This window comes from Tubulanus polymorphus, chromosome 1 (genome assembly GCF_964204645.1).
Source record: "Tubulanus polymorphus chromosome 1, tnTubPoly1.2, whole genome shotgun sequence".
Taxonomy (NCBI): domain Eukaryota; kingdom Metazoa; phylum Nemertea; class Palaeonemertea; order Tubulaniformes; family Tubulanidae; genus Tubulanus; species Tubulanus polymorphus.
The window spans coordinates 1,503,674-1,524,956 of record NC_134025.1 but is presented as its reverse complement, the minus strand read 5'-3'; the positions used below and the strand labels follow the sequence as shown (position 1 = coordinate 1,524,956).

The 21,283-nt window shown below is 37.4% G+C and overlaps 2 protein-coding genes across 5 annotated transcripts in view; both read right to left on the bottom strand.

The window, feature by feature from the left end:
* The window catches only part of LOC141902756 (synaptotagmin-7-like), a 43,646-nt gene extending 38,449 nt beyond the window's left edge, over nt 1–5,197 (bottom strand). For 2 of the 3 annotated variants that reach the window (XM_074790633.1, XM_074790648.1), the window contains exons 1-2: nt 4,479–4,585; nt 414–726 (exon numbers count right to left, since the gene is read on the bottom strand). In XM_074790633.1, coding sequence (XP_074646734.1) covers nt 414–726; nt 4,479–4,491 — 326 coding nt within the window. In that variant the 5' untranslated portion in view covers nt 4,492–4,585. Of the gene's footprint in view, nt 1–413; nt 727–4,478; nt 4,586–5,060 lie in introns of those variants that run through there. The other variant, XM_074790639.1, reaches the window with a different exon arrangement.
* A 1,798-nt stretch (nt 5,198–6,995) lies between these two features.
* Nucleotides 6,996–18,602, bottom strand: LOC141912547 (uncharacterized). 2 transcript variants are annotated; one of them, XM_074803818.1, is made up of 23 exons: nt 18,463–18,602; nt 17,667–17,780; nt 17,480–17,545; nt 16,943–17,033; nt 16,482–16,561; nt 16,281–16,378; nt 15,723–15,941; nt 15,573–15,652; nt 15,232–15,249; nt 14,734–14,840; nt 14,563–14,641; nt 14,380–14,474; nt 14,201–14,295; nt 13,726–13,918; nt 12,858–13,493; nt 12,446–12,768; nt 12,191–12,323; nt 11,889–12,096; nt 11,533–11,595; nt 9,842–11,314; nt 9,495–9,617; nt 8,961–9,116; nt 6,996–8,510 (listed from the first exon to the last, which is right to left on the bottom strand). In XM_074803818.1, exons 1-23 carry the CDS (start codon nt 18,463–18,465, stop codon nt 8,380–8,382), a joined length of 4,584 nt encoding a protein of 1,527 aa, XP_074659919.1. In that variant the 5' UTR covers nt 18,466–18,602; the 3' UTR covers nt 6,996–8,379. The 2 variants fall into 2 exon arrangements, with proteins under 2 accessions (XP_074659919.1, XP_074659928.1); XM_074803827.1 differs by lacking the exon at nt 15,232–15,249.
* Nucleotides 18,603–21,283: the final 2,681 nt, after the last annotated feature.

Sequence of the window (21,283 nt, the reverse complement as noted above, 5' to 3'; positions counted from 1 at the left end):
CAGGGTGGCCACTTTTATTTGAGTTGCTTTTCCCTGGACTATTGCCTGTCATGCACGTTGTTTTCCCTGACATGATGTGCTAAGAATCCAATCAATTTACACAGACATAGACGGAAACTGCTATCTCAACAAATTTCCCTGATTTGAATAGCTTTTTTACCAAATTCCCACCTTTAAAAAAAAAAAAAAACTTTTCTCTGATTTGCAGGTTAAGTGGCCACCCTGCTGGACGGTTGGTGTAGAGCCAAATCTGGAAGGGTGGTGCAGGGTCCAGAAATATTCATGTGTCAAAGCAAAAACTTGCTGCTATTTTCATTACGAGTCTAACCTAACAGTGAACCGTACAGAGAACCGTACACACGGTACCGGTACTGCTGTAACTGAGAATAAGATGAAAGGTGATGTTCACTTACTTGATCGTTCCTCTCGGGAGCATCGGTGATTTTTTTCGTTTATCCAATCGATCGGTCCACGGATGTTTCGTTAACTCTTTCACGTCCTCGGTCGCTTGTTTCGAAGCGACGTCTTTCGACGGAATCGGTTCGTACGACGACGATGAGAATGTTTGATATTTCCCGCCGCCTTCGACATCCGTTTCTCCGTTCTCTTCCTGTTCTTTACGTTTCTTATAGCACCACCAGCAGAGTATAACGACGAACACGGTGACCACCGTTCCTCCTATACCACTCACTACACCCGCTATTATCACGTTATCCTCGGACATAGCTGTAATATATAAACAATGAAAATAGATTACAAGAAGCGAAATTGCAGTTTTATGCAGAACGAGAGGAGGGAGAGAGGACGGAGAGGTTGAGAGAGGAGAGAGCTAGGAAAGAGAGCACAGAGTATAAAAGAGAGAGCGCAGAGACGCGGCAAGGAAGAGAGCGAGAAGAGAGAAAGCAAAGATAGGAGAGAAAGCGAGGAGGGGGAAAGAGGAAAGATAAAAAAGAATTACAGTCGAACCTCGGTATAACGATTTATCAGTTATTACAAACCTAGAATTTTCATCCCTTGGAGAACATTACACATGATTACATGATAGAACAAACGGAACGGTATTTGAGCCAGGAGTTCGTGGTAAAACGACGTTCTATTGCTGTTTCAGAAAAGAACGAAAGGCAGTTCGGAACATGAGCGAAATACTGTAAATCCAGTACTGCCATTTAGATGCCTCACAGACTCTGCAGAAAGCTTTAATCTAATCTAGTTATTTGTCACACCTAATCCTATCACATACTGACTGTTCGCTGCTGTTCGCTACTGTTCACTAGGGGCTGTTTAAATAATGTTTATAAGCGCTGCAGGGCGGGAAAATCATAATTGAATACGATCAGATCATAATCAAATATCCACAAAGAAATTGTTTCGTTGAAATGTTAAATCAGAAAATCGGATTAATAATGCATAAAAAATATCCAATAATTCCAATGAAAATAATTATCTCTGGGAGAGCACCACTGGTAAGTGAGGAAATACTGATTGATACAATTATCAATGAGGTGCTGGAATCGATAACCATTAAGAGAAAACCTACTCGTAATCAGTGAGGTAATCAGTGGGGTAATCAGAGCTCATTGAAAATTAGTACTATATTCATCATATATGCTACAACAAGTATAGACACTAGCCAAGAAAATAGGCGTCTTCAAAATCGATTTTCCTGTCAAAAATTGTCATAACGAGGAAATGGTCCTATCAAAAAATGTATTGTTTAGATTGTCGTACCGTTGAAAAACTATCATATTGTTTGGATTGTATTGTAAAAAAAACTGTCGTATAGATTGTAGTTGAACTGTCGTCATAAAAAATGTGTTTTCAAATATCATTTTTTGCTGAAAAATTAATAACTAAAATCACCAAGAAATAGATTAATTTTCAACTAACCTTAGTTGGTTTAGGTGTCATTCCGATTGTGTTCTTGCTGAATACAGTGTATTGTATAGTATAGAGTACAGTTATATGATAGATTTAATTAAATCAGTGAAGAGGTGCTCGCAACGCATTCAAGAGTCTTACAGACAACGGTTACTGAATACAGTTACCCAACACGTACCCACCAACCCACACAATCCTACGTACACAAAAAAAAAAAAACGTTTTTAAAAAATGAATTTTATGAAAAGATGAAGTAAGAACATTGGTTTCCACACAGACTGTCTACAATTCAGTCGATGAAAAACCTACAATTTTGAAGAAAAACTAAGAGTGTATTGATGTTTCGATTCAATCGTTACTCCTTGGTTTAAATGGGTTTCTACTTCCAGTTCGAACATTCGATTCAAATCATTTTTTTTTTTAAATAATTAAGTGCCATCGATAGAATACTGAAATATTGAAATAAAAACAGTAAAAATCGGATGTGTAAAATATTCAAAACTCATAAAAGTTTCCAATGACCACGATCAGTGTTGTAACTGTTTCCAAGCAGTAATTATTAGATAAAAATGGAAAATTCCACTTGATTTTGGCAGTTAGGAAACAGGTTCATCTCAAAAAAAATTTCAATTTTCAGTTTTCAATTAGGATTTTACTTTTAACATATTTTTCATGGAATAATGAATTTCAGTAAATAGTGGTTCACTCAGTTCGAAATGTTTGAGGTTATGAGCTAAAAACCATTCGCTCCGAGTATTACTGATCTGTAGTCTCCAAATATCAGATCTCCAAGTAGCAAATGATATTCCTATCATAATGAAAGCTCGATGAATGATTGGACACGTATCAATTCACAGTATCTACAGTTTATCACGTATTTGTGTTGATACAAGCTACAGACGCATTTCAATACAGTAGGAACTCTGTGAGCAGAGACAATAGTTGTCCAGACAACATACACACCTGTCACATCAAATAAAACTTCTGATTTCTGGTTGAGCCAGAAGTTTTAATGACACTGTCAGATGATACTAGCATCGCTTCACGCGATAAGACGCTCAACAACCAGCAGAAAAAAAACCATGAAAACCTGCTGAATACCCAGGACATGATGAAAATATCAGCCGAACAATGAAGGGAATACTAGTAGCATAATGTGTGGGTGACTGTCTGGCTCACTGCTACAGCTGAATCATCGTCTCAATCTCTGGCAAAAGAAGATTCTTACCATATACAAAATTTAGGAAAAATGTCTACAGATTCTTCGTGATATAGCCCTATTATACCAACTCCCGATAAACCATCAACCCCCCCCCTCCCGCCTTAAACATCGGAGAATGAAATATATGTATTTCATGTTGGAACTATCGCGCTACTCCGCTCCAAGATATTCTAGTGTGATGAAGGTTTTGGTCACAGTTTTCTATGATCAGTCACTGATATCTGAGCGAGTTTTAATAAACAGAATGTCGTTATGTATATAAAGAGTGGTTATCATTAATTAGTTATGTGTGTGTAATCTGTGAATGAAGCCACCTGCTGTCTCTACTGATAAATCAAACACTGTGTATGAAAAGGGAAAGGCTTATCACTGACTGACAGGAAACCAATAACTTACCACCGACTAACATCTTTTGACAGTTTGAATTCAATAAAAAACTGAAAATGGAGGGTCCGGTATTGATATTGAAGATGAGAAAGAAAATCTAAACGATAATCGGTATAAAGTCTGATCATGGACTAGAGTCCATGGTCTGATTGAGCAGGAGATCTGTTCGAGGTCACTCACTCAACTCACGCCGGACACTGTCAACACCGAGACTATCTCAGAATATTGATGACGGTCATTAATAAAGCAATAAGTGGATGATGAGATAAATGGTTTCACTGTAGTGCTGCAGAACCCTCAACTCGAATTAAATCCGCAAATTCGTTTTTTCGCGGTGAACACTAGTTCAGTTCGATGAGGCAAATATTAACATTTCCGGGCCTGCCAAACTCTGAAACGTGCTATCAGTAACAAGTTGATTTTTTTAGGAAAACTTTATTGAAATATCGAAGAAAATGTCCGGATTAATCAATAATTAAGGGTGGTAAGGCCCTCAGTAATACCTTTCACATTTCTGTTCAAATTCACCAGCAATCAATGGTAAGTTCCTCAGTAACATATTTCACAACAAATGAAATCAGTATTTCTCAGGACAAAATACTAACAAAATACTGAATATCAGTTTGAAATCACCAAGTATTCAACATGTTTTCCATATATTTGAACAAGTAAAAAAGCCTTTAATTCATGCATTAAAACACTATTTGATATCGATGTGTATGTTGTACTCTCAACAGCCTCAGTAGTACAAAAATAATTGGCCTATATCGGAAGTGATGTATCTAAATCTAGGCCAGAGAATTGAAATAGATATACCGATACATACTAACAAACATCTATCCCTGTTTTATTGTTTCTTACGATTTCAACGGCTCGAATTAAATCAAATTCATTTAAATGAAATGCTCCAAAACTCTGTATCTACGAAACATTGAGTAAAAGTTTTTCAATTCAGTTCAAGCTGCCACACGAATCATTATAAAATACTCACAGGACACGGCCATTTTTTCGCTGTTAATTTACTTTATGTTAATCCCACATAATAAAAGATAATCCAGTGGAATAAATCCATGATGTTGGTGCTCGTGTAAGCTTCATCGATGACTGAATAGAAACTGATGTTACCGACATCTAGTGATGAAGTCATGTATGTCTATCGATTATACATGTACACAGTCAACTCCACTCGCAGTGGACGAGGTAATTACAGTCGTCAAATTCATCATAGTTTGGAATGATTATTATGTTGATGAATTATCCAAATTGTGACTTATATTTAGTAAATTGAATTGGAAATAAAAATTGTGACTTTTAGAATAAGAATGATTTGACCTAGCGTGACTACACGAAAACATTTTCCCTCAAGCCTATTATATAACATGACCTACCTCTCAAAATATTTAGATGACATTTTGAAAGAAAATACATTCAAATCTACAATCAATAGTTTCTAGATTTATCTGATGAGAGAACTCATCTCTCACAGTATTGAGTTGATGCTCAGGTCGAATGAAGGAAACTAACATTTGCCGAACCGAAATCACGGCGGTGGAATTAGATATCTGATACATACCTGCTGTTAATTGATTAATAATCAATAGATTATCATTTTTTGATTCCTGTTAACTCCTGTAATACGAAAAACTATCATCTAAAACCAATCTTTCTAGCTTCATCCGCCACCTAGAACATCACACTTTAACTTAACCTACACGCAAAAATAGATACAAAAGCGTTTTGACGATGTAGGACAGACAGAGAGACACGAGGGTTGCGCGGCTGCCTGCTAGGGCGTCATTCTCTACGGACAAAAGCTACATATTTCAACACGCGATTCTGTACTTAGTCATCTCTCAGTGGTCTAGTTTTTACCGTAACAATAAAACCTAAAACCTGTCAATAATAAAAATTTATTGCTTTCGCACTGAATACACACATCCTAACAACCTAATGAATACAAATGCGTTGTACGATTCACAACCAAGAAAAACTTCATTCAGTCACAAGTCGTCGTATTTATGACAACTTAAATTCCTGTTGACAACTTATCTAAATAAACACTTTAAATGCTTAAGACAATTGAATTGGAAATACAAATTTGTATTTCCAATTAGTCGTTGTATTTCTGTTAGTTTCAATTTAAGTGATGTGACGGTTTATTACGTAGATCTTTATCTTACCTTGAGTTTGATTGGTAAAAGATGAAAATTCGGCCGTTTCCTGATGAGTTTGAACATGGAGAATACTTAAAACCATAGCAACGAAATATCATTACAACAATGAATACACGTCGTATCCGTGGAAACGAGACTGTTAGCAATCGGAGCTGATAGACGAATGAAGCGCGAGTGATCACGCGATCAACAGACACCACGAAACTAACTAAAATCAATCTATCGATCAATAATCGGCAAGCGACAAAAATAGTTACAACCAGTTACAACTTACAACAACACGAGCTTCTGAAAGACTGTTCAGAAAAAGAGAATAAATAATAGTAAAATAAACACTAATTAATAATATTACATCATGTTGTTGATTAGAATATAATCAATATCACAAGACGTTTATCACTTGATCCTATGATTAAGGCTCTATAAGAATCACCAATTAAAATCTTAAAATCATATTTAATGAAGAATAAGACAAAATGCATTCATTCTTATTTTCTAATGAAATCTTGCTTTGTAAATGAGGTTTTCTGCCGAGGAGGTAGCTACTAAAAATAAGATTCTCCTGGTCGTCAATACCTATAAGCAAATAGGTTTCATAATTTTCTGACTTAATTTTTATTCATACAAATTCTTAATTAATTGTTTCTGAATTATTTATCAGTTTATTTAATCTAACTTAATCGATTAATTGTTATTGACATTATTGTTGAATTGGATGGAAAAAAATATATGATTTCGTGTACATGGTCAACAGTTGAGGATCAAACACGGGACGTCGATTTGTTAGTCGCTGAGTCTACCATTTAGCCAACTATGTAGATCTGTTCAATGGGCGTGTGACAAAGTGTTAAACGCTTGACTGGCCGCTGTGGAATGGCTGAAACTAAACATGTGCTTCAAACTAAGCGCCGCGCAAAATTGTTTCTGTGTCGCTGTAATAAAAACCAGTGGTCGAGACCCGAGGTAGACTCTCTTGGCATTTAGAGTCGCTGGGCCAAAGAGTTCGACTGAAATGCCTAAAACTCGTATTAAATTCTGATTCAACTTAAGTAAAGTAACAGTATGCTGAAATAGAATGGGGTTTAATACTCGCATGCCACAGCGGAATACCTAGCCGAACCAGATGGCAACCGTCAAGTGCTGCCCCTATGTTAATCGTTGGCGGAATTTCTGAGAACTAATCTTGCCTGAATCGTCGATATTAATTTTCTTAGTTTAATGACAGAAATACTGATCCACGTCAGACTAAAAATTGCCGCCAAAGGAAAAAGTCAAACTATTCTTTTAATCATTTCGTGTTTATTTAAACATCTTTATCTCAAATAAATGCCTTCATTCAATTTCTTGGTTAAAAATTCCCATATTTTTCTTGTATTATATTAACGAATGACAAATATTCTCCACGTAGCATATCATTTGTAATATATATTTATATATATATATATAATTTGTATTAAATATAACATACATTCCGGTGCAAATACATTCATCGTAGTTCAATATATGCAAAACTTACAAAAAGCATCAACCAATTGTAGAATAATGGATACCATCTTTACACATGTAGAACATAAATATTTGAGAACGAATACAGAAGAACTGACAGGGGTTATTCATAAAGTACACCTTTCCATATCATCAAATGGGAAAGTGAAATTTCAGACATCACTCTCATAATGGTAGAACGTACTAGTATGAATGCCCCCTGATGAGATAGATGAACGAACATCGGTAGCTCAGCTAACATTGAAATTAAAAGCATTCAGTTTCAGATAGGATCATATACACCTAACATATCATTATATTCTATCTATGCAATATATAGTTTATATTTGAAAGAATATTTACATCAATGAGATAATATTCAAGGGCATTTTTAATGCGAAGACGCAGAAATTCATTTAAAAATTCCCCGTCAATAATATACAAAAGATTTCAAGCATTTTTTTTTTACAAGCATCGAATGAATGAGTACATATAGTCTTTGAGGCAACTGGTGAATTACATATACATATCTACCCCCGATAAGCTCTTTCATTTTACCTTTCAAATCAACCCCTCTACTGCGGTATGTTGTCAATGGTTAGCTAATAATGATTGCACACTTCGTAATGAAGTTTTAAACTGGCCTTACATTACATTACATTACAATGCGCAAAGGATCATTCATTTATTACCCACGCATGAAATTTGACTTTTTCACCCCTCCCCCTCTGTACGCAAAATCGGCCATTTTTTCGTATACATTAAGCATTACAATTGCACCGACCCCTCCCCCCTCACCTAATGCGTACGTAATAAATGAATGAACCCCTGATACTAGGTGGAAAAACATTTAATTACAATTTGAACCGATGCATAGGTTTGTATCACACTTTAAGCACAGAATCATTTCATAATAAAACACTTAAAACGTAAATACAATTCTTTTACTCGTAATAAAAACAACCGGTTTTCGTAATGTGTTTATATTATTAAGTAGGCTTTATCACAATATCCGATCATAACATCGTCACCCAGTAGTGGAAAATTGAATCGCAAGACTGTTTCTACTCGATAAAACTATTTGAATTGCCCGAGAAAGATTAACGTTCATTGATTGAAGAGAACAGAAGAATATCATTATTATTTACATTGTATACAGGTCAATTTGATATCGATATGTACACTGTACAAAGATGGCACAGTTTATGTAGATGAAATAGATTCCGGACAAGGTCAACTCTGAGTCATAGCTGTAGCTGCAGATGCAACAGTTACTTCTGTCATCTGCTGCTGCTGCTCAGGTTCCACTGTTGGTACCACCTTCTGCAGCTGCTGCTGTTGCAATGGCTGCTGCTGTTGAGCGCCTGGAATTTAATCAACACAAATTAGTTTTAATTTGTCAATTTCAAACTAATGCAGGTATCGATCTGCTGTCTGTACCCCATTCATCCCTCCACAGACATGCGCTACGTTTTACAGGGGTAAACTGCAGATTGTTGATACCTGCAGTGAACTGATATAAATCTCAGTGTAGAGTTAACGAATAAAAAACTCACAGTATCCGTAGAAACAGTTTATTTCCTTACAGATTCGAGGTTAAAACTAAACCTCATCTTCAGAGGAACAAAAAATACAAAGCGATTGTATTTTTTCTTCCACCGAAGATGAGGTTTAGTTTTAACCTCGCAACTGTTTCTACAGATACTGTGAGTTTTTTATTTGTTATACCTGCATACGATACAGTATAGAGGTACTGCACTAATCAGCCTGGAATCAACCCCACATTCATACACACAGAATAGCTAATAACTTACTCAAAGCTTCGCGTTCTTTTCGTCGAGCTCGTTTCCTACGTCTGTCAATCATCGCTACCTCCGCTTTCAGCTGCATATAGATCTTACGTATTTCTGATATACGTTCCGATAACAGTTCAATTTTCTTCTCGCGATCCAAATCTTCTTGTTCGGGATCTGAAACATTGTTGATAAACCCAGTTAAATTCATTGCATTGTAAAACAACTATATAAAAGCTATCTAACCAACTCAATATTTGTTGATAACTCAAAACTAAAATTCATTGAGATGTCTTTACGTGTTGTGACAATGAAATAAAACTAGCATACTGAGAATGAATTGAAAAATAAAGTCTAAAATGTTTCCTGGAGCTAATAGTTTATCACATGATACTCCTTGAGAAAATTACTTGAATGGATAACACTCAAAACTTTGAACTCAAGGAATCATTTATGACTCGCTTTAAAATTTCTTATTTTTGGGATGTTAAATTATCCAGAGGTTATCGCTGTACGATATCGTTTCAGTCAATTGTGAAATAAAACAGCACTCACCGAGATAGAAGTTATATCGCGAAGGTCTGGGAGATCGTTTTTTAACAGGAGATGACGTCGATTGTTCAGGGGTGTTTGAACCGGCTTGTGGACTACGACCGGCAATTTCATCACTATCACTCGCTATCAAAGTAAGACAACAAGTATCAATATCAAATCTTACAGTTAGATAAAATCTAACTGTAATATCTACAGTAGACTTTCACCGCCTTCTTTTTATTATTACGAAAATTATTTATTCCTAATCAAGGCCTTGATAAGGATTTTTTCAGTTCACTGTTTTTAATGCGTTTTGTTCGAAGCACGCGAGTGAAGTCTACTGTAATATGAACTAATTCAACACTAACCGTGATTTTTAACCCCGGGAGGTCGTCCAACTTTTCCTCCTTTTCGAGACCGCCGACGTTTTTTACACGTCGTTTTCTCTGCCTCCGTTCCGTTCTGATCTCCGACTTTTCTCTTAGCAATCGACGACGCGGAAGAAGTGACGACCTCGACGCTAGCCGCGTCGGAACTCGTCGCTGTAGTCACTCCGCCGCCACGTGGCGACTCACTGCCCTCTTTACGTTCTAACGACGCCATGTAACGTTCAACCTCGGCGTTCGCGTCTTGTTCACTTTTCGTCGTGCTCTGATCGTCTTCCTGCGACGACGACGACATCGCCGTCTCTGAATTCATCACCGACCCGTCCGGAGTCGTAGGGGGCGTGTTATCGAATATCGTCGAGACTGGACCGGTTTCCGAATGATGATCGTCGACGGGAATATTATCGGAATTACTCGCCGCACCTGCAGCCGATCTCACAGCTGCCGATGATTCTCCCGCTGCGTTATCTACAGATTCCGCTGTTGACGATTCTTTATTCTTCTCTTCATTCGTCGATTCCGAAGCCGTTTCTTTCTTTAATCGTTTTTTCTTCGTTTTCCCATCGATCTCTTCATCGATTTCAGCCTCTTTATCGTCGACCTTCTTCTTCTTTTTCGTGCGTTTCTTCTTTTTCTCTTTCTCAGCCTCAGCCTCATCCTGGCCGTCGTCTTCTTGACAAATTCTTTTCTTGGCCGGTTTTTTCTCACACGTCAAAACGCCACCAGCGCTCGCGCGTTGTTGTTTCTTCTTGCCGGTATCCTTTCCATCACCCTCCTCATTCTCATCCAACGTACACAGTACGTCTCCTCCTTTAATGACATCAGCTACGATCTGATCCAACTGTTCGCTGATATTACTCGTCTCAACACTCGTTTCCTCAACTATCGTTCTATTCTCCTCGTTCGCTATTTCACCGGTAGTTTCTATCTCTGATAACGATTTTATCGCGTTATCCTCAACCGATTTCGCAATCTCTGATATGTTTGTTTCGTCACTCAGCTCTACTGGTTTTACGTCGTCCTCTATTTCTAAGTCGGTATTCACCACGGCTACTGCGTCCGTTTTTTCTTCATTTGAACCGTCGCAATCTTTCACCTCTTCGACCATCTCCGATTTCTCTTTCTTAACTTCGACTTCTTCATTCTTCTCAATCACCGGTGAAACCACTTCCGAGATCACTTCCATTTTAACATCTCGTTTCTCAATTTCTGTTTCATTCTTTTCTCCTGCGGAAGTTTTAGGGACGTCGCTAATCTCCTCGGTAACGGAGATATTCTCGGCGGAGAGATCCTCTTTCTGTTTTTTATCGACTGTCGTATCGTCCTGCGATTGTTCGTCGTCTGCCTCGGTACCTGCGACGTCTGCAGACGCGTCTTTAGGCGTTTCTTCCTGACTCGATACGGTATCTCCGTATTCCTCTGTATCTTCGCTTCCATCAGTTTCTGTGTCGGATCCTGAAATAAATACACAATATTTGATACAACACAATACAATACTCATTGATACAGTTACTATTGAACTCTTCAGAAATAGGGTGATCAATGATCATCAAGGGGTTCAAAAATGGTCTGAAATCTTCTTAAGACTGGTCTAAATTGATTATGTCAATGACACCGGTAGAGCATGTGTAGTACATCATAGTGGAACCTTGAATTATGTATAAACAATGTACCTTGTGAATGAGCCTCTGTTTCAGTATGTCCAGACATACGTCGAGCCCCTCTACGTTTCACAACTATTATAAATACAAAACAAAAACACAACATTAGAGATTGGTTTCTATAGACAGCGACTTTCTAATTCATTTGAAGGAAAATCCCACAATATAAAGAACAATAGAGCATTTCGATGTTTTTAGCTGTTGTTATAGCTGCACTTGCGAAATACAGTAGATCTATTTTTGAAATTGACTCGTAGCATTCAAGTTAAAACGTCTAAATCCTAAATTATGTTTACTTCCTATTGTGGTTTTTTCATTATGTGTAAATGAATCAATGTATTCCACAGATGGATATAGGATACACTCACCAGGTAAACCAGTTGGATACGGCATTATTTCCACACTATTCGACCGAGTAGGACGTGGTTTAGATCCGCTGTTCAATGATCCGATCACCGCAGGTTTCCCGTTAGATTTCTTACTCGCATCAACGCTAATAGAGCGCGCCGGCGTAGAAACAGACGTCTTCGTTGCGCGAACTTTCGGCGTTTCTTTTACGTCTTTTGCTAAAACCGGCTGAAAATGATTCAGATAAACGAGAAAACGTTGTTTGCGTCAAGCGCAAAATCTTATAGAAATAAGTACTGTATTTAACGATATGAATGTGTACCTTAGTCGTAGGTGGAGCGATGATTGTTCCCGGAAGAGGTCTCCCTCGAGGTGTTTTCATCTTTATTTTCTTACCAGATGGAACGTCTCTGATACGACTTAAAATCCGTTCTTTTCTGATCCATTCGTCGTATCTAAAAAAAAACATCAACAACCATTTCAAATACGCGCATAATTTCATCCCACTATAACCTATAATGTATGTAATACTGAGATAGAAGCAGCAATTAAAGATGGTTCAGTGCGAGTCACACACCTGATATTCCAGCCGGCGTAATGCACCAAATACTGCATGACGTTGCCATCTTTTTCCGCTTTGATGACTTTAGCTTCGTAAATATTCTGAGTTCGTCCGCGACCGTATCGAATCCGTAAACGACTTCCGATCGGGATGTTGTCGAATTTAAGCGACGATTGTTTCTCGGGTATTTCTTCCTCTTCGTTCGTATTCAATTGTGCGTCGTCTAACATTTCTTGATCCGTTGAGATTTCCGTCTTGATTTTCATTTTGCTTTTTCCTTTCGCTTCGTCCTTTTCGTCCTTCTTGTCGCTTTCATCGTCTTTCTTCTTTTTACGCGTCTGAAACACATATCAAAATATAAAACTAATTTCCGCCAAAATATCATAAATTTTGCATATATAAGAAACATTAAACTATAAAATTGTACCTTTTCATTGAATGATTTGATGTTATTTTTAGCTGGTGTTTTCGCCGGTGTTTTATCCAATGCGCTGCCCTTTGATATTCTAGATTTCTCACTGATTGTTTTCACAGATTTAACTCCGGCTGCTGCTGCTGTTGATGGTGTTTTAGCCGGTGTTTTAAGGGTGCGTTTTGAAGGTGTTTTCTCAGTAATACTGCTCATTCTAGTCGGTGTTTTCGGTATCGTCGTCGCCGTCGTCGTCGCGGTCGTTTTAACCGATGAATCTTTCACCGAACTCGTATTAATTCTCTTCGCGTTAGTTTTATTATTCTCGTCGTCTTTCAGACTGATTTTACTCGCTCGTCGTTCTCGAGTTTCCGGTTCCGTTTTAGTTTTCTCGGATTTCGTTTCGTCTTTTCCGCCGGCTGCGGTTATTTTCCGATCCTCGCTCTCGTCTCGGACTCTCTGTCCGCGTCCTCTTCGCGGACTCGATTTTGGCACATCTTCTGACGCTATTTCATCGTCTTCTACGACAATGTCGTCTTTCTCTTTCTTTATTGCAGTTCTCAGCACACGTGGAGCCGATTCAGCTTTTATCACAGTCTCTTTTTTCCCGGCTAAACGTCCTTTCTTTTGAGGACTAACACCTCTATTCTTACTCTGTAATTGACAAAAGAATTCATAAATCGGAAGGAAACTACTTTTCGCTATTTCCTACTTAAAGTCAAAATCTAAATCATTGCTACGATAAGCTGCTGAAACCAGTGGCCTATCATAGCAATGATTTAGCATTTAGCTATCATAGCAAAACCTAATCAGTTTTTCCTTAACGAAATGTGCTTCAGTTGCATATCCGGACCCTCACTCGCCACAAGTGGAATCATGTATGTACCTGATTAGATTCAGTATCGCTATCACACAGTAATTCATCCTCTGTTTTAATGCTGTCGTTGCTCTTTGGAGATTCGCGTTCCCGGAACGGTAAAACATTACGTCCGCTGCCATGGCGACTACGACTAGGTCGACTAACTGTTCCCATTGACGTTCCCAGTTTACGGTGAAAGTCTTCAAATGCGTGTAAATACCTGAAACAACACGATACAATATATCAGTCAATATAGATACATGTAGTGGAGACCCTGCGCTTGTAACAGGGTCATCTGCTCGGATTATAACGTGCCACACGTGACTGAATACCAAAACATGTTCTACTACAATACACTGATAACTCATCGACACTCTGACTGCCCAAGAATTCACTTACTGTCTTGGACATTAACTGGACTCCAAGACATCAAAGATATAAGCGCAGTTTAGTGTACAAAGCATTGATGCAATACGGTTATTTAAGTTGATTGTTTACTTACTTTTTATAAGCAGTTTTAATCTGCTGTGATGCTGTATTGCTGGCGGGTAATGCCATTCTTGAATAGACTAAACGCCATTTCATCAAATTAGTCACCTACAAAACCATTTGAAAAATATTCATCTAAATCACAGTGAATGAAACAAGTGGATGAACAGCAAGCGATTTCTCGCAACTAACCTTATTATATCCACCGAGATTTTTCACTATCTTGAACAATTTATAGAGATTCAAGTCCTTCATTCCGATAACCGGGGCCTTGTTAATAGGGGTTCCTGGAAACAGAATTGAACAAATACGTTAACAAGTTAATACTGGTCAATTAGCAGGTGTTGATATAACATTAGACAGTAATAACAGTACCTCTATCATCCATGAATTTATAGAGTTCAGCCACAAACCGATCCCTCTCCTCACAAGCCTGTTCGCTATCGTTATTCAACTGCAAAACAAATTCAAAGCGTTTCAAGCACAAACTTTCTCTCAACCCGCAGTATTTACAAGATGTTAACAATCATCGTTATCATTATTTACCTCTTCACCATCATCATCACCTTCGGAGTCAGTTCCGAGTAGTTCCTCTTTAATCCACGATGGAGGGAGTTCTTTACTGTCCAAGAACAACAAAGCTTTCTCTATAGCTGTAAGTACAATTAATATATCTATTAGTTATGAGCAGAATTGTGGCTTATTTTCCGTCAATTTGAAATAAAACGTCTGTTAAATTGTCATAGTTGTGATTGTCATTATGTGGATGACTTATCCAAATACCGACTAAGTAAATTGAATTGAAAATACAAATTCAGACCCAAAAATCGATGTAGTCAGTGATTAAATGACTTGAGCAAGTTTGACTGTAATCAATAACACGAGCAGAGACAACGAATACACATTTCAATAAATCAAAACTGTTAGCACCGACAAAACACAACAATATTTGTATAGAGTGAAAAATATCCTTAAAACCCGACATAAATGAAACGTGTTGTTAAGATATCTTAAGGTATGAGAGAGAGAGAGGATGAAGCTAACCTTTCGTCGCTTTTATCGCTACAGAATAAATACATAAATAATGTGTCAACTACAGACGATAAATAAAACACACAAGACGCAGAAATTAATGAAACAACAGTGAAACTACTGTAGTAGTGAATCTACTAGTGCAACTATCTATCAGTATCTGTAGCAGTCTGTACCCTGCTTCTCTACGCAGACAACCATATAAATCAAATGCTGATTTTAAGGTGTTCAGGGTCGAGTCTGCAGACTGTCTGAGGGGTGCGAGGTACAGACTGCCGATTGTCTAAGGGGTGGCAGCTAGGTTCTGAAGGCACCATTCATAGTGCAAATTAAACTTTCATTTTAATACTTACGAGATTTGAGAATTTTTTCCTCATTCTTGATGGCGATATCACGCGTGAATTCTTTCGTTTCTTTCTTCAGTACGGCATAACTAGAATACGAAAAATAATCGTCAGTTTTAATGGCGGTTCTCGATCCGTTGACGGTTACTGAATACTTACAATCGACTGTCCTTAAACGATCGAACGAGTAAATGAGTTTTAGCGGTAAGCGTAATATCCGCCGCCGATGGTTGAACTATCAATCCCGGATACCAACTTCCCTTGCGTTTATCGGATGTATCCACGCAGACAACGCGTCCGATCATATCCTGTAAACGTCCGACGTACGTTCGTTTTTTCGGAGGACTTTCATCTTCGCTTTCATCGCTCGAATCCTCTCTGTAAAACATATATCTAAATTCAAATTCCCCGCATCAACTTCCACACTCAGGGTCGTCACTTTCCACCCGACGAGAAATCCCTTTAAGTTTTCCCTGATCTAGTTTTCCAGGTTTTTGGTAAAATTTGTAAGAGTTTTCTCTGATTCTTCTAGTTTTCGAGGGTTTTGGTAAAATTTGTAAGAGTTTTCTCTGATTCTTCTAGTTTTCGAGGTTTTTGGTAAAATTTGTAAGAGTTTTCTCTGATTCTTCTAGTTTTCGAGGTTTTTGGTAAAATTTGTAAGAGTTTTCTCTGATTCTTTTTTAACACTGGGTCATGATACAAATATTGATCACTTACGCAGCACCGTATCTTCTTCTCTTGTGACCTTTCTTACTGCCGTGCATGACCGGCGTGCCGAAATGTTCCGGATGGGTAAGAGGCAGTTGGTCCAATGTCTAAATATCAAATACAAACAACATTAGTAAACGTATGTCATCATATGCCGGCAGGTTTTTCATTGCCGCAATTTCTAAATAAATCATTCGTATTTTCACTTACTTCACTTTCGATGAAATGTCTTTCACCTTTGAGACACAGTTGAGATCTCCTAAGAGTTCGTTCATCGCCATCGTCAAAAACTATAAAAAGATAACGCCACAATTACAATACAATTACGTTCAGTCGCTGAAAAATTGCTTCAAGTTTAAAACAGCAGCAGATAAATGACATCATTTATCATGGTATTTATCTAGTAGTTGAAAATTTTAAAGCATTTTTCCTCAAATAAAACATACAATTTTCAACTGGTGTCAGATCCTGTAGAACGAGCATGTTACACGTTACTGACACAAACAACATAGAACTACTGGTATCACTAATTACCTGGTTATTGTTAATTTGAACTAAATTGAGCAGTATTTCTAATGATCAATTGACTGTTGATGACAGATCAATATGAGTCTGATGAATAGTGGGACAGGTCTATTGTCACATGAGGTGGTCTATAGTTTAATACATACCGACTGTGTACATGCTGCTATCAGTCAGTTTACTGATGATTCCTTCCAGTAAACTTCCATCTGATTGTTTCACTTCTACTGAGCAACCAACCTGCGCAATCAAAACACAAATTATTCATTGATAAATAAGTCTTAGACGCTTTAAACATTCACATTAGGACAGAGAAAAAGAATCCAAAATGTTACCTAGAACTAATTAATATGATTTATTGCAATGTATTGACTACGGGCATATCCTATAAGTCATCTACAGGACCCACTTTACACAGAGTTTGACTCTACTAAAACTAACTCCTTGAAAATTAAGTTATTCTAACTAACTTTTACTGACAGCTGTGGAACTGAAACTTATACACGCCTGTAGATGGTAACTATTAGGATATAGTCAAAAACACATCATTAACTAAAGGAAACACTTTGTACTCTTTTTCTTTCTCTCTTCGTAGAGATTTCATATAACATACATCCTAGATACGAATGTCAAATTTCACATTCAATCTCTAGGTCGCTTTTCCCCTACACAGTTACAAAACTTACTTTCAGATTTCCAGAAACCAAATCATCAGTTACAACAGCACTGGTGCCATTTGATTTATACGATATCTAAAACAGAACAGCATTGAAATTATAAACAGAAATTTCCTGCAGAGATTTAAGATATTCAGATTTTATAAGTGATATTCTGAACACCTGCTTGAATGGAAACATCTGTGAATCGACTTACTTTACATTTGACACATCTGACAACTTTTTTCACTTTAGCCTCGCAAAAAGCTCCGCGATACTTAGCCGACACATCGGTGCCGATTGTTAGGTATGGAGGTTCATCATGATTTGCCTAAAATCAAAAATTCAAGCACAATCATTTAACAATTGCAAAAGACTTAGCATCATGAGACTTTTTATCTAAATCCCTGTAAAAATCAGGCCAACAATAGTTAGTAACCGTACTGAGGTTTAGTCAGAAACGGACTGCAGTTTATTCTCAATAAGGGACAGTGTGGTGTAAGTCCAGTAACAGGACTGTGGTTTATCCAGTAACTGTGGTTTAGCTTCACAATCAGATGGCTTTTTCAACTACATCATAAGCGTATCCTTATGAATAGCTTTACACAAATTTCATTACCAAGCAAAAAACAGCAGAAATACTACTTGGATGGACTCATAATACTGACTCATCATGGTGACTATTCTAGACAGGCTCAGCTTTCTCTTTCTCCCATCCAGCTCTGAACGAGAAGGAAAGCATTGAGTTTGAATTGAAGACCAGTTTCAAATAAAATATCATCTCCAAAATTATCAATTCTTCATTACGTGACAATGACAATTGATTAAATGTTTATAGCAGCGTGAGAATCGATAGAAGGGTTGAGACATGGCTGATGCAGCTGATTCAACAAAAACTCGTCACAATCTCCGCCGCCGCCGTGCTGTACAACACCACAGACCTGTCACCACAACCAGACCGGCTCATTTAAACATATAAATCATCTATTAATTACCGTTAATTAAACACTTACCATATCTAATCATTAATTACTCTGTTCCCTGTTAGTTTCTGATACGAGCTCTTTTATTTTTTGATGTTTATCACAAGCGAAAAACGCGATAATTTACACATTTCATCAACAAAAACTAAAATCATCACTAAACACTGAACACTGATGGATCCCGCTGATACTCGTCACTGATTGGCTGCAGGTCACGTGGACACACACTATTTCCCACAGTTCTCATCGTGCGCATGCGCAATCGAGGATAAAATGGCCGTTTTCCTGTCGAAATTTTCCGTCGGAAATATCAGAGAATTCACTGTCTTGTGGCGAAATGATTTTTAGAAATGATATCGCAAAATTAATCAAGAGGATAACATTAAAGGGTTGATAAGTTTTTGAGAGAATCCGATCGGCAGTTTTAGCATAATTCACTGATTTATCACCCGGGTCATTGGCTAATTAATTATTCATGAGGTTGACCTGATGGGGTACCCCGAGTCGGAAACGAGGTTATAAGGGAATTCCTGGAAATCAGCTGTCTGCTAGCTGGAATCGAGCCAATTTCATGGTTCTGTTAAAGGATTCATAATTCGAAGAAGAAGTCAAAATCAAAAGAAATCCTCAGGTTCAATTAGAATTCAAACGACTTTATTTTGGTTAGAAATATAACGGTTGAGGCGGTAAATTATTATTGATATCTTCTTCATCTTCTAGTGGTAATAATTCAGCAGGTTGTTGTGGCTCAATATTATTGATTTCTGATGTATATTCCGCTACTGGTCCTGTATATTCTACCGTAAAATCATCATCTTTCCTCGACCCATCTCTGTTAAATCTTGTCTCGTGTGAACGCCTCTTTGTTCGAAAGGTTTTCACCTTCTTATTTCTTAAAATCAGTCAAATTAATACAAGATTTTGAATTACTGAGTTTCGCAATTCTATTGTGTAAATTTTAACTGCTATTACATACCTCCAACAGTAAACACTTAATAAACTAGCTAGAATTAATAATGCTATTACCACAATCCCACTGGCAGCCCCTTCTATTCTCCTGTCCACTTCATTTACTGCAAATATACAAATACACCTCTTGGTAAAAGCTTTTATTTAAATGATTAAGTGCAATACATTTATAGAAATGACTTTTGTCCACATCACAAAGATTCCTTTGAATCATTTCACTTTAACAACAAAACCGACTTCATATTAACTGTAAATCAAATACAATCGAAATCCCACAGATTTCATTGAATCTTAAAAGTTATATACATTATTGACGTACCATGTAAATGAAACATAGTTTCAATAATCGTTGCGCCGGTAACCGTTTCTACGCGGCACTGATACGTGCCGGCATCTTCGTATTTGATCTTCACAAATATCAGATCTTTCGTGTTTTCTTTCAGTGAATAAAATCTGAATGAGATTCGATTTGAAGAATTAGTACAAGTTTTGTGAAATAGAGTTTGAAATTGAAGTAATACACAGCCTCCTATAGGCCTACGGTTTTTCTGTACCCTTTGTGTTTGAATGACCATTGATACCATGCATATCGTACAACAGGCATTCCTTCAGGTCCCTGTGGACAACTTATTTTCACGTTATTTCCAGGATTCTTGTATAAGCTGCTGGCCGAGTGACCTAGAAATATTTCAATAGGACAAGCTCTGATTTTGAATTTAGTTGATTTGATCTTTATGTTTATTTCATCTTTTTCAGATGGTGCATAGACTGACCGAAGTGGGCGGCCTTTTTCATGTATAAGTGGATTTGAAACTCAAAAGAAATTTATTTAATTTACATTATAACTATTAATGTTGTTGTACGTAATAAAATTATTGAACAACAGTTTTTTAAAGATAATTTAGGCCTTTGATTTCTTGTTATTTTTCATCGTTTTTAACTTCACTTTTCGATAAATAACTTATTTACCACAAGGAGGAAGAGCAACAGGACAAGGAGCCACTTGACGACATGCGTTTAATGGTGTTCGACACGGCTGCACGACTCTAGATCGAGAGCTTGGAGAACAAGTTGATGTACATGTAGACCATGGACCGTACTTCACTTCCCCACCTAAATTACACAGAAAAACAACTGCAGTGCTCTCTCAAAATAAATCATTGAAATCCGAAATTATACCTTACCCGCTGATAAATGAAGCGCCCTCAAAAAGAAGCTAAGAAATACGAGGGTTATCGGTTTGTTTATATTCATTATGAACGCCACGTGTTTTTGTTTTTATTTTTGAATCTCACAGCTTGTGACGTCATCATAACGACCACAATGCACTGCGCTAATTAGCAGACTCGCGACAGCATAAAGTTTTAATTCATATTTTCAACGATATTTACTCAATACTGAAGCCTTTGGGGTAGAAACTATGATATAACGATATTAGATATGATAGCAGACACTTTTTAGAGAGTTGATGCGTGAATCGACCAGTAGGAACTGAGAGGTGGCGCTGGGTGTTTTGTTTGTAAACAGAGAGAAGCACGTGGATCGCTCTATAGATTTGACAGTTCAATGTTTACATTCCTTTTGAGTTTATGAGTTATTTCTCATCCTCATAAACAGATACAAAACGTTAAAAGAAAACCTTATTAACTTAAACGTATATTCCCCGCTATTTCAAAGGTAAAATGAGCGCGGAAATTAGTTCTGTAAATGTTGAACATCTTCCAATAATGACCGCACTTGTCGAGGTAAGAAACAGCGACGATGCCGAGTTGAATGAATTCTTCTATGGGCACAATAAAAGGCAGCCGATGAAATGTACAGGATCTCCCCCACTGATCCCGCCCGGTAACACAGATACAGATTGTCTTTTTATTTTCATTAA